The sequence below is a fragment of the Mus caroli genome, chromosome 1 (assembly GCF_900094665.2).
Source record: "Mus caroli chromosome 1, CAROLI_EIJ_v1.1, whole genome shotgun sequence".
Classification (NCBI taxonomy): Eukaryota; Metazoa; Chordata; class Mammalia; order Rodentia; family Muridae; genus Mus; species Mus caroli.
Window position 1 is genome coordinate 157,425,987 of NC_034570.1, and position 12,808 is coordinate 157,438,794.

The 12,808-nt window shown below is 47.3% G+C and overlaps 1 protein-coding gene across 1 annotated transcript in view; it reads left to right on the forward strand.

Annotated features, from left to right (window-relative positions):
• Nucleotides 1-11,884, forward strand: part of Fam78b (family with sequence similarity 78 member B) — a 77,419-nt gene extending 65,535 nt beyond the window's left edge. Inside the window, exon 2 of the mRNA XM_021174771.1 lies at nt 11,140-11,884. Coding sequence (XP_021030430.1) covers nt 11,140-11,662 — 523 coding nt within the window. The 3' untranslated portion in view covers nt 11,663-11,884. The remainder of the gene's footprint in view (nt 1-11,139) is intronic.
• The last annotated feature ends 924 nt before the right edge of the window (nt 11,885-12,808 follow it).

The window sequence follows — 12,808 nt, forward strand, 5'->3', positions numbered from 1 at the left end:
TGTGGGCCCAGCACTGCCCATTGTAGATGAGTACCCACTCTGTGTGCTGGTAGGACATTTCCACAATTCTGCCCTCAGGGCACACACAGCTATGAGCACCCTAGTAGCTCCTGCCCAGGCTGAGCTGCAGCTGGTAAACCCCTCACATCTGTGACCCTGCCCAGCAAGCAGTGAGATGCTGCATACTGAGAAAATCAAGTGGAAAGTTGGTGAAAACAAGCAAGCCTTTTTTTTTAAATCTCCGCCACTAGACCATGCCCCACCCTCCGCCTCCATCCTTCTGTTTTCCCATGCCTGCCTCCTCCCTCTGTTCAGCATCCATGAACCTGGTTCCTGCCCATACCCTTCCCTCCCTCCTGGGTGCTATTTGGCCAGAACTGGATCTCTTTCCATCTGCCCACCTTTGATACCAGTGAAACAAGTCAGTGTTCCCAGCAGCCTGCCAGTAAGTAGCACTGGCAGATCCTAATCCGCTGGCACCCCATCCTCCCCTCCACATGCCTCAGCTCTGATGTCACCTGTGAAGAGTACCAGTGCTTGGGGGACGGTGTGGAGAGGACAAGGGTAGAGGACCCAGGCTAGTACTGGCTGTGACAGCCAGATACCGACTGAAGAGTGTGCACTGGAGCTGCGGAGTCGGTGCCAGGCCCCTCCCACCTCTGCGACGTCCTTGCTGTGTGACATTATTGAGTGATTTGCCTGAGTCTCAGCTTCCGCATGAAATAACCAAAACAACATGCCTGCTGGAAGGTTTCTGTGTGGATTGTTTAGTAGACTGCTTGGTATCCAAATAAATACTGGTAGTGGTAATGTCTTAATATCTGACTTTTGAGGGTCCTGCCCTCTGTCTGCCCTGAGCATCTCTAACTTAGTCACCACAGCTATTTTGCTCTGTGGTCCTCCTGGCCTTGTTCTTGTGCCAACAAACAGACTTCTCTGAGTTTGACTTTATTTCTTGGCTTCCAGACTTTGGAAGTCTGCTAGACCACTGAGGCCAAGAGGCCTCAGCCTACACTGGTCAACCTCCAAGTCCTCAGATCTTGTCCTTCCTTCCTCAGGCCCACCCTTGGCTTAGGGACCCAGACCCCAGGGTTTGCCAGGCTGTGTTCCTCAGACTTTTTGTCTATTCTTTCCCCAACTCTGTTTGCCCCAGACATTTCTCTTGGTTTATTCTGGTCATTCTTGCCTTGTCCATAGGGCTGGCTAAAGGAGGCAGGCAGGAGTACAGGAGGCCATCACCTCTCTTCCCCATGCTATAGAGCACCTAGGAAATCCATGAGCCTCTTGTGGATATGATCAGAGGAGCTGGGTTTAACATGGTCATCCCCCCCCACACCCGGATCACTAATGTTCCAGTAGCCACCAAAGCAGGAGAAGGGTGACAGCACTGTCTGGCCCTGTGGGGCCTAGTGCCCCTGCTTCCCTGCTGCCACCTGTGGGCCCAGGAAACTGTTCTTCTTCATTCACCTGGTAAATGTCTGATGCCTCTCTTTGTATCCTGGAGATTTGACAACTGTCTCTTCATCAGTATGTTCTTGGCCTTGAAGATGTGTTCTCCTTAATCAGACAAGTGGAAAATCACAACAACTTCTGGGCCAACTAATCTGAAGGGGGGTGGAGGGGGACCTGTCCTGACCTCAGCTTTTAAAGCTAACACAAGTTTAGGTCCCGATTTCAAGGCTTCACAGAGTGGTTCCCCTTCACTCAAGGGCTGCCCACCCCATCCCCTGCACAGCTGACCATTCTCACTGTTCACTGTCACCAACAGATGACTGATACCATTGCACTCGACCACAGAAATCTAGCCTCACCTTTATAAATAGCTATAACTGCAGGTGCTCTGTGGCAATGAGATTGCAGACCCAGACTGCGTCCGCAAACTACTATGAGGTTGGCATAAATGGGGAGATCCCACAATGTCCATCTCTAAGGCCCCACTGGAAGGTTTCACACTAGGAATCCTACTTGGCTGGTGTACATGCAAATAAATGAGCTACATTTCCTCCCAGCTAGTGACAGGGCATGAGGATGAGGAGGAAGAAGAGGAGGAGGAGGAGGAGGAGGAGGAGGAGAGGTGCAAAGAGGCTGAGTGTCACAGTTAGGAGCTATGGAATCCTAGATTGTGGCAGGGGCTCTAGTTGAAGCTTGGCTCTGAGGATGGATCCAGGTCGTGTACAGGCAGGAGTGGGACCTCCTTCTACCACCTGGCACATGGAGAAGCTATTAGAGTTCAGAGCCCCAGCATCTTCTCAGCCACAGATAATGCAGGACACTCTGAAGGAGCCAGAAGCCTGGAGAGGACCGTGAATAGACACTGGGCCCCTAGTGACCCTAGAGCCAGGAGAACCAGGTGAATGGAACCTTGGCTTATGAGATACACAGCTCATCTCTTGGGGACAGACATGACGTCTCTTTGTTTGAAGGCACATCCCTTAATGGTCCTCAGAACCCAACTCTATCAGTACAAAGACCCAAGTCTCCAGTCAAAGTATAGAGATACAGCCCAACGTCCACCTACTCAGGAATGTATTCTGCCCTCTTGGTTGGGCAGATGAGAAAATTCAAAATGAAAGAGCTTGCAAGGTAATTGGAACTCAATCGTCTCTCAGAAAGATACGAACAGCCTCTGTTCATATCATTTCTGTTAGTCATCTTTACCCTGTAAGGTGTTTATGCTCTGTGCATGTGTGTGTGTGTGTGTGTGTGTGTGTGTGTGTTTAGGTCTTCTGTGTGGTGCATGTGCACGTGCCAGCGTGTGTTTTCTAGATCTTCCATGTCACAAAGTTAAACATAATGTCAGAACAAAGTAAGTGCTCACCAAAAACTTTGTGAAAAGAATTTGGAAAACTGTGTTCTCTTGGAGTTGTGCCATGATTTGGCATTTCTCTATTTCAGTGTCCCCACTGAATAAGTGAAATTTGGCTGCTTACCCTCCTGTCACCTCCTCAGGATGAAAGTGAAATAAATAGTGCAATCCCATCTGCATAAGGGGAGGAAAATTCCCTTGGAGGATTCTCAGGCCCCGGTTGCTCAATCTTGGTTTGAAAAGAGCAATATGCATAACAGCACCTGAAAAGCAGCTGTAATGCACTAAGCACTGCTTCCTCTTGGTCCACATAGCAGCTGAGCAGGAACATTAGGGAGAGCCATCTGTTCCATCACCCTATGGGCCGTGAGCTCCTTGAGAATTTGGGGGGGAGGGGGCTCCTTGCCTGCCACTAGGCTTTGTGTGCATTAAGGGACTAAAAGGGCTTGTGTGGCCTGCGGGCACAATCCTTGGAAGAGACACCCACTGGGTCTTGCAGAACTGCTCTGCAGGTATGACTAAACACCCTTCTGTGTGCAGGCTGCCAGCTTGTGCAGCCATGGGAAGGGAAAAGACACTCTGCTCCAGGAAGCTGAGAACTGGAGTCCGCGGCAAACCATCCTCAGACATGACCCAGAAAACTGGCCTCCCACCTGAGGTCTCGGGGCTGTCAAGTAGAGAAGTCCACAGAGATTTCTGAGTCCCAGGCGGGATAACTGACCTCCACATGGTGAAAGATAGGCACATCCCAAGGTGTCATGGTGCTAGTGAATCTAGCGTGAGGCTGGGAAATGAGAGAAATCTGCATTTAAAGATAAGGCCTCTGCCAGGACTCAGGAACCTTGGGGAACGTGGGAAATTTTCTTTTCTCTGCAATAGAAGCTGGGGGGAGGGAGGGGAGAGGGGTAATATGTCTGCCTGGGTGCCAAAGAGAAGCGGATGTGGTCAGAAAGGAAGGAGGTGGAGCGGAGGTGGGTGGGTAGTGTTTACAGGCTTCTCAGAGTCTGACATAAACAATGCAGAACTAGGAAAGATCCTAATTTTAAAACCTACTCTGCAATCATGGTGCAAACCAGCCGAAGACTGGGCCATGGGCCAGGGCCAGGGCCAGGGTTGGGAACTGGTGGCTGAGAAGCTGGGTGGCTGCTTAGAGACAGTGAGATTTGTGACTCATCAGGTGACACGCAGGACCTTGGCTTCCATCCCTCCTCACCACCTCTGCCACAGCTCTCTCCCCAGCCCTGAGCCCAGCTCTATACCTCTCTTTTCTTCAGCTACCTGATGAGGACCAAGGCAGATCCTGTCAGGGTGGGGTTTAGAGGGAGAAGTGCAACAGAACCTAAAATGACAGAAAGCATGAAGCTCCTGGAAAAAGCGCACGTCATCTCTTCAGTACTGATATAGGGAAGCTTGAGTTCTCAGAGTAGGTGCCATGCTTTCCCAGAATGCTAATTCCTTAGACTCTACTAATGACAATTAAGAGCGAAGATCTGAGGCTCTTTCCCACCCTCTAAGTTCAGCACAGTTAACTTGGCAACCGGTATCCCTTTAAAGAGTAGGCTCCATCCAGCGGTTAGACCACAGACTCTCAGTGTAGTATCAGTAGTGAGGATGTTGCAGTCAGCTATGATGGGGTGACACTGTCAGGACTGATCATCAGCCCCACAAGGAGAACTGGATGGTGGAGGTTCTCTGCTCTGCCTGTATTAACCCTTGAAGTTGATGGATTTTGAAGAGAAGAGGCTTGGGGAAACCTAGGTTGCCAGGGTGACGGCCCTGTGGGGAGGAGAGACTGTCTAATAGCTATTCCTCAACGTCTCCATATTGTGATGCCAACATAGTCATGGCAGTGTGTATCAGTGTCCTCCATGACCACTACTCTGATCTCTCAGGAGTCCAGGGCCATTTAGTACCAAGGATGCACTGTGAGAAAGCAAGCGGTATAGAATCAGACCTCTGTTCTGGCACTTAGGCCTGACCCTCCTGAGCTGGATGACTTTGAGCAAGTTTCCTGTCTAACAACACTGCCCAGCCCCCACCCCCATGGTCTCACCTGATTGGGAAGAGGAGAGTGGGCCCTTCTCAGAGAGGATGCTCATTCCAACCCCCCACTCACACTGGGGACGCTGGCCAGGTCAAAGAGCAGGTGCACCTTAAGTCAGAGAGAGCTCGTTTGAATGAAATGTCCAGCGTGAGCAGTGTGGCTGAGATCCGGCTCTTCTAAAAGGGAGGAGGAAAGCATGAAGGTTGCAATAATCGATGCTTTAATTATTAGGCCCATTGGCAGGTGCATTAGCTATGAGCTTTGGGTCAATGGCTGATTGTTTAAAACGAAAACACTGTTTATCACAGTGAGGAGAAAGGTGGTGGGGGAAAGCAGAGATAACTAACGTTGGCAGGGAATGGTATATGTTACAGAGCGTTTGCTCATACACCAACACTTTGTTTTACCCTCGCGATAACTCAGATGAAGAGATGCTCAGAGCTGGTTCTCTTCCCATCTTACACATGAGGAGCCCAAAGCTGATAGAATGATTTTCTGGAGGTCAACTAGATCTTAAGAAACGATAAAGAGATGGGCAGGGAACAAGAACAAAAGACTGAGCCTTACAAAGTTAAACTGTTAGGAGATGAGGCAAGGCCAGCAGCAGACACCTAGAAGCTAAGGAAGAAACAAAGAGGGTCACACAGGCACCTTGTCCCTAGCACTGCATTCTGGGTAAAGGACACAATGACAAGCATAGTTCTATCTCACTGTTCCATGGAGAAGTCGGGAGCTTTCAAGTCTGAAGCCCATTATGTGTGCACTCAGGGAATAATGGCGGACAGAGGGTCAAAAACAGAGAACCGTAACAGACTCATGCCCAGCTCTGCTGAGCAACGCTGGCTGTATCTCTTCCTGTATCTGTGATATGCTATCAACTCTGGCGGACAGAGGGTCAAAAACAGAGAACCGTAACAGACTCATGCCCAGCTCTGCTGAGCAACGCCGGCTGTATCTCTTCCTGTATCTGTGATATGTATCAACTCCCACAGCTCCGAGGGTCTACCTTGATAGTAGCTTTCTGATGTAACCCTTCCCTCCCTTTGGCCACCAGCTTACATGAAGGCCCCATTAAAAATTATGTAAGCTAGGCCTGATGGTGAGCATATATAATCCAATTACTTGGGGCAGGGGTGCAAGCAGGAGGATCAATAGTTCAGGGACATCCTCAGCTCAAATTCTTGGCCAGCCTGGACTACATGAGCTCCTGTCTCCAAAAACAAAAGCTGAAAAATAATCACTAGATACCACCTACAATGTTATCAATATTCCTCCTCACCCTTGCTTGCTCTCCCTCCTACACTCAACTTCTCTTTTTAACCTCACTGTTCCTAGTCCAGTAGCCTCCAGTGCAAGTCCCGCTTCATCTCAGATGGAGCCCAAATGCCAAAGCCCATTCATTATTCAAGATGCCCTTCGAGCTGAGACCACCCTACCCCACTCTCTCATTCTCACTTTTTCCTACATTCACCTTCCCAAGCCATCTCTTCTGCTCCCCGCACACCCTGCTTCATGCCGGATGTTACTTTGGCCTGTGATGACACCTCCCAGCCGAGAAGGGTTGTCTTCATCTCCCATCGGATATCTCCCTCTGCAAAGCTTCCTCCCTGCTCTGGCCTTTGTGGATCTCTACACATCCAGAGCCGGTAGCACTTGAAGTCTGCGTTACTCATTTTCATATGTTTGCTACGTGGTGGCAAAAATAGTCCCTGAAATACATTCATGCTTACGAATTTGCTCATTTTAAATGTGGCTCGCCTCCCCCTTAAGACAAATAACGTTCAGTGCAAGGTGTGCAGCTATCCTAATAATAGATTCTAGATGAATAATAGATGTTAGGTTTCTTAAAGCAAGCAAATATACAAAGTGTAAAGCTGCAGTAAGAGATTTTTGTTGTGTACAAGTTCTACCAAGCCCCGTGAACAAAGGCATGAAAATGATTCAAATATAATTTAGTCCTTGAAGAAATATTAATGTTTTAAAATATATTTTATTAATTCTTTATTTCTGCTCCCTCCTGGACCTAATTTTTCCCACACCCATTCCTCACTTCCCATCTTTCCTCCTAACTTCATATTGGTGTGTGTGTCTGTGTGTCTGTGTGTGTGTGTGTGTAACCTACTGAATCTAGTATGCCATGCTCATATAATCATGGTTGTAGATCCATTCAAGAAAAGTTAATTGTAGTCATATGCCAGCTATGTATTATATACTGATTCAAACACAAGTAACAATTCCAAGGAAATCAACATCCAACTGAGAAAGAGACACAAAACTATAAGTTAAATTATAATCTGTCAATCTGAACACATCCATAGGCTCATGGAAATATATATCTTCCTGTGGAGAAGCAACTCATAATGATTCTCAAAGAATTAATGGCCAGGTACAGTGGACTTGTATTAAGAGGAAGAACAGTGTGGGTAAAGGATGAGGCAAGAGCTGAGGGGTAAAGGTGAGACCCAGCATGGTACATTGGGTCAGAGACCCTGGGTACAATGAGCCAGGTTTCTGCTGATAAGGAGCTTATTAAATTTTATCCGATGAGTGACCCAGTGATTTCTGTGTAAAGAAGTCTTAGAAGTGTTTTGTTTATAGAGCAAACAAGTTTGAGGACTTGTGCAGCCTACGAGATGAACTGGAGAGAATCAGCATTGGGCGCAGAAACCAATTAGTAGATCATGATGGCAAAACATTTAGGAAATGCTAAGGGCTTAGGTTAAGTGAAAGCAGTGAGAAATGCATAGAGAAAAGGAAGTAAATTCATATGTGACTCTCGGGACAAAAGTCACAAGATGCTGCATGGTGATGTGTGAGCTATGGTGGCCTGTGGGGGATGGGAAGAGCCAACTATGACCCTCGCTTCTGACATGAAAGCTGAGCTGCAGCAGAGACAGGAAGGTCCTGCTCTATGGTGGAGGTGAGGAGTTCAGTTTGGACCATGTGGAATCTGAAGAGCCTACAGCATCCTCTTCAAGATGTCCTTTTAATGGCCACTGGGGGAATCTTGAGGTCACCATTCCTGAAACTTTGCAAGAACCTCTCTGAAAGCCATCACCAAGCCCTCTTATTTTTCCGTCTATGTAAAGTAACTACATTTATTACATACACTACACTACATTTATTACATACATATACACTAACTATACATTTTATAGGTGAGGCTTTTTCATGCCACTCCTTTGGAATAAATAGCAGTTTTCATAGAAGAAATGAAGATACGATGCTTTTCTAAAAGAAAGCAACTTCCCCTTCTCTAGGTTTAAGTCATATTGAGTTGGGTTATTTCCTAAATTAAGCCACCCCTCCATGCTGTGGCTAGAGGTAGGTATTGGTTCCATGGGGGACTTTGGGAGGGGTCCCACTTTGAACTCAAGCAGTCCTAAAACAGAAGGCACAATGAGCCTGTCTAGGCCACATACATGAGTCTATGCTCAGCTAGGTATGTTCTTGCCATGATGTGGTGGCTAAGAAGCCTCGGATAATTTCAGCACTGCAGGGAATCCTATGAGAAAGGTCTCGTCTTTCTGGCCTGGCTCTCTTGCGTTCCTCATTATATCTCCATACATGAGAAAAGCTGGAACCAAACTAAATTCTATTATTTTCCAACCAGACTAACCTCCAGATTATGGGCCTATGTCTCTGCCCTCAGCTCTGGGAAGGAAGATGAAGGCAAAATGTAAACGATAATGTAACGTAGCGATAGACACAGTAATTGAACTGACCATCAAGACAGCCAGTCCTGAAAAGGTCAGCGTTGTGGTGGAGTAGGGAGTGCATTCAAATGTGACGAGACTCTCCGGATTAGATACACCACAGTTAGCCGTGAGAAGGGCGTAGGAGCAAGCCTGACGTGGCTCTTCGGGAATTCCTGTCCTTCAGTCACTCAGAATGTGCCAGACTGCTTGGCCACTAACCAAAGGAAAAACTGAGGTTTGGAAATAATGTCTGGGGATGGAGAAATTGTCTCAGCCCCTTAGCTCAGGCACAGCAGCTCCAACGTGGTCATTTGGTGAACCCAGAAAGCAAATTAGCCACTTGGTTTGCTACCATACTAACTTATGCACAATTATATTACACCAAACAGCACATTCCTTTTGGTATGGTAAGAAGTGGGGTGTGTGTGTGTGTGTGTGTGTATTTATATATAGATAGATTGAGGAGTGTGTGTGTGTGTGCATAACAAAACAGCACACACTCCTTTTAGTACAGTAAGAAGTGGTGTGTGTGTGTGTGTGTGTGTGTGTGTGTGTGTGTGTGTGTGTAAGTGGGGGTAATGTGGCACCAGTCATGGTAGTGAACACTTTTAATCCCAGCACCTGGTAGTCAGAAGAACACAGTTCTCTGAGTTCAAAGCCAACCTTGTCTACATAGCAGGCGCTGGGACAACTAGGGCTACATAGAAAGACCTGCCTCAAAAAAGAAAGAAAGAGAAAGGGGCAGGCAGGCAAGCAGGCACCACAGAGTGATCTGGGCACTTTGCCCAGCACGGCATCATGGGTAATTAGATGAGCACTCTTTGACTTTTCATCTTTGACTTTGCCCAGCACAGCATCATGGTTAGTTAGATGAGCACTCTTTGAGTTTGCATCAGGTCAGTCTCTGTTACTTAGATTCTGCCAACCATAATACACTACAATTATTCTCAACAGTTATCAAGGACATGAAGACAAGAGAAAAGCCTCTTGCAGCTGTGGGCTCACCTCCTCCCCAGGCGGTCCAGCCCTCCCTTTGCTTATGATGGGATGACTGGCATAGAAAGTACCATGGGGGTAGCCAGAAACAGCGGTTAGTGCTTCCATCTTCCCGAGTGAGTCTAGGAGATGCTAAGACATTATCAGTAGCAGCTTGAGCATGCAACTTCCTTTTCTACCATTTGGATCAGCCCTACAGGATTTTCTGACATCTGTGAGGGGGAAGAACTTCATATCAAACAAGGCCACCCACTGCCTCTTAGCTAATAAATGGAAAATTCACCATTCTCTAATTATTTCATTCTTTGGCATTATTAACAAACATTGCTACTATTCCTGGTTCCATGGGTAGTAATATGTAGCATGTCCCTATTAAGGCCCAGTCAAATTCCCCTTTGGAAATGCTAAGGAATGTTAGTTAGATCATGGTACAGTATAAGTTCCCTTCACTCTGGCTTCTTCCATTACCATGTAAGGGTACTTAGAAGCGGTATGATACAGTGGTCAAAAATCACAGACTTTGTATGATACAATCACAGACTTTAGAGTAAAACAATCCAACCTCTTAGAATCTGTAGGACACTGATCATATTAACATCTTTAAATCTCTGTCTTCTCATGTGGAAAACATAGAAAGTACTAGAAATAAGTAGAAATAAAACCCAGTTGTAGCGTGGAATCGTTTGAACCTAACCCGTGATAACAGAGCGCTTAACACAGTGGTTGGGGTGGGGTAAATGCTCTATAACCACAGCCGGGGCCATCGTGATGATCATTATTGTATGCAGCATCTCTTGGGAGGAGGCATGTGGAATGTTCTCCTGTCGTCCTCTGCAAGGATGAAATGGACAGGAAGTATAGACATGCGCTCAGAATGGCAAGCTCACAAACAAAGCAGTGCAGCTTACAGCCCGGACCAAACAAAGCAGTGCAGCTTACAGCCCGGACGCGAAGCCTCACAGAGAGCAGCGTGTGAGGGAGCAGGCATGCCAGCCTACAATTTCCACAAAGCACTTTAGCTCTCAGAATGACTCCGTCTCAGCTTTTCTTTGTCAGTGTTTTCTGAGTGCTGGGTTGGTTTAATGGTAGAATTTAAAGATTTCATGTTGAGTAGAAATTCTACTGCTGTGGCTTTTCCAAGAAATTTATATAATGTTGAACTTCACCTCCCCTACCCCTCCTGTTACCTCCTCTCAAGTACATTCAATTTCAGATCACCTCTTCCCCTGATCGGACTTTACACACACACATTCTCCCCTAAGAAAGCACATCCAGTCACAGGTCACCTCTACACTCTTCATTGCCATTGTCCCAATGATTTGGCAGCTATACATGGCCTCACCACTATCTCCTTGGGCTTCTTTTCCATTGGCATTGCTTTTTTTTTTCAAATGTCACTTTGATTGTTTTTTTTTTCTTCTCTCATTTAATCCTGATACAACTCAGCATAGAACTTTTGACCCCAACCCGCCTCCTCCCTCCAAACTTCCCATTTTGCCCAATTTGACCGTCTTAGTAAGTGGTGGGCAGGTCTCCAGCTTATAAGAAATTCATTGAGTCTCCTCTTTTCTCATGTATCCCTTCTGCTTTTCCAGGTCAAGCTGGGAACTGCCTGACTTGAGGGAAGGGAGAGTAAAAGCCATCAGTGACTCAGACGGGGTGAGCTACCCATGGTATGGGAACACGACAGAGACTGTGACCCTGGTTGGCCCCACCAACAAGATCTCCAGGTTCTCCGTCAGCATGAATGATAACTTCTACCCCAGCGTGACATGGGCAGTGCCAGTGAGTGACAGCAATGTGCCACTGCTCACAAGGATCAAGAGGGACCAAAGTTTTACCACATGGCTGGTGGCCATGAACACCACCACCAAGGAGAAGATCATACTGCAGACCATCAAGTGGAGGATGAGAGTGGACATTGAAGTGGACCCTCTTCAGCTGTTGGGGCAGCGGGCCCGGCTAGTGGGCAGGACTCAGCAGGAGCAGCCCCGGATCCTGAGCCGGATGGAGCCCATCCCCCCTAACGCACTAGTGAAGCCCAATGCCAACGATGCCCAGGTCCTCATGTGGAGGCCCAAGCGGGGACCACCTCTGGTTGTGATACCTCCTAAGTAAAAGCAGACTGCCCGACTGTGTGTGGAACACATGCCACTGAGACCCGCAGTGGGGTGACCAGGGGTGGCAGGAGCCAAACTGAGTTTCTGAGCCAAAGCAGACCCTCTTGGTGTGCCAGCCTTTGCAGCTACTTGTGATGAGTACAGCTGTTCCTTGGGCGGTAGAACCATAACCCTTAGGAAAAGCCCCTTCCTCTTAGGAATAAAGAAACCACTGATTTGATAGACTTGCTCTGATTACCGTGCAAGTAGCCATATTTTGGAGCTGACCAGGACGATTCTTTTATTTGAACTATTGACCATTTCTTTCCTGTGAGATGCAGGGGATGGAAATGAAACTAAACGGTGCCTGTGGCAGATGCTGCTTCCCAACCAACTAGAAGCGAGAGTGAAAACATCCACACCAGGTGTTCGTAAGACAGTCTCCTTGTGTGACTGGAGGGTGCTGGGGAATTGGGTGAAAGATCCTGGGTTCTGGGGAGAGAGGAGAAGAAGGTGTTACTACAGGTTAATGTCAAGTATTAGCTGATGGTCAGATTGTCAACACACCCCCTGGAATGAGAGGGACACTTAGAAAACAAAACTGTGTGGGTGCCCTTTGTTTTGAGGGAAAGCTGTTTTGGAACTGTCCGAGGTGCTGACATCAGCAGCCCCCAGTGGAGACTGGCTGCTCGCATCCACTCACTCGCCTCTTTCCAAAGAGATTGCTCATTCTAAGTGTTGCTAGTTGCGGTATTGGATATACAATTCCTGTTTTCTGTAGTGATTATGGTGTTGGGTCTCTCTTGAGTTTTTAGTCACTCAATCTGTGACTTTGTTTACAGCCACTGATTCTTATCACCAGCCCTCAATTCACAAAGATGTATAAGCCTCGTGTTCATGTAGGGTGTAGGGGATGTCTCAACAAATGAGAGCAACGTTCTCAATATTTAGTTTCTGAATTGTTCAGACACAGGAAGGGCACACATCTGTGCACACACCCGGGTGCTCACACACCAGTATTTAGAAAGAATAACAACTAATCTTGCCGATAGTGCCTGAATATTCATTCATGGCCTTTAAACACAAATAGTGCACACACTGTATGCCCACATAGGTTAACTTCAGCTATACTTACAAAAATTCAACTTCAACTGCTTGTCCAGCT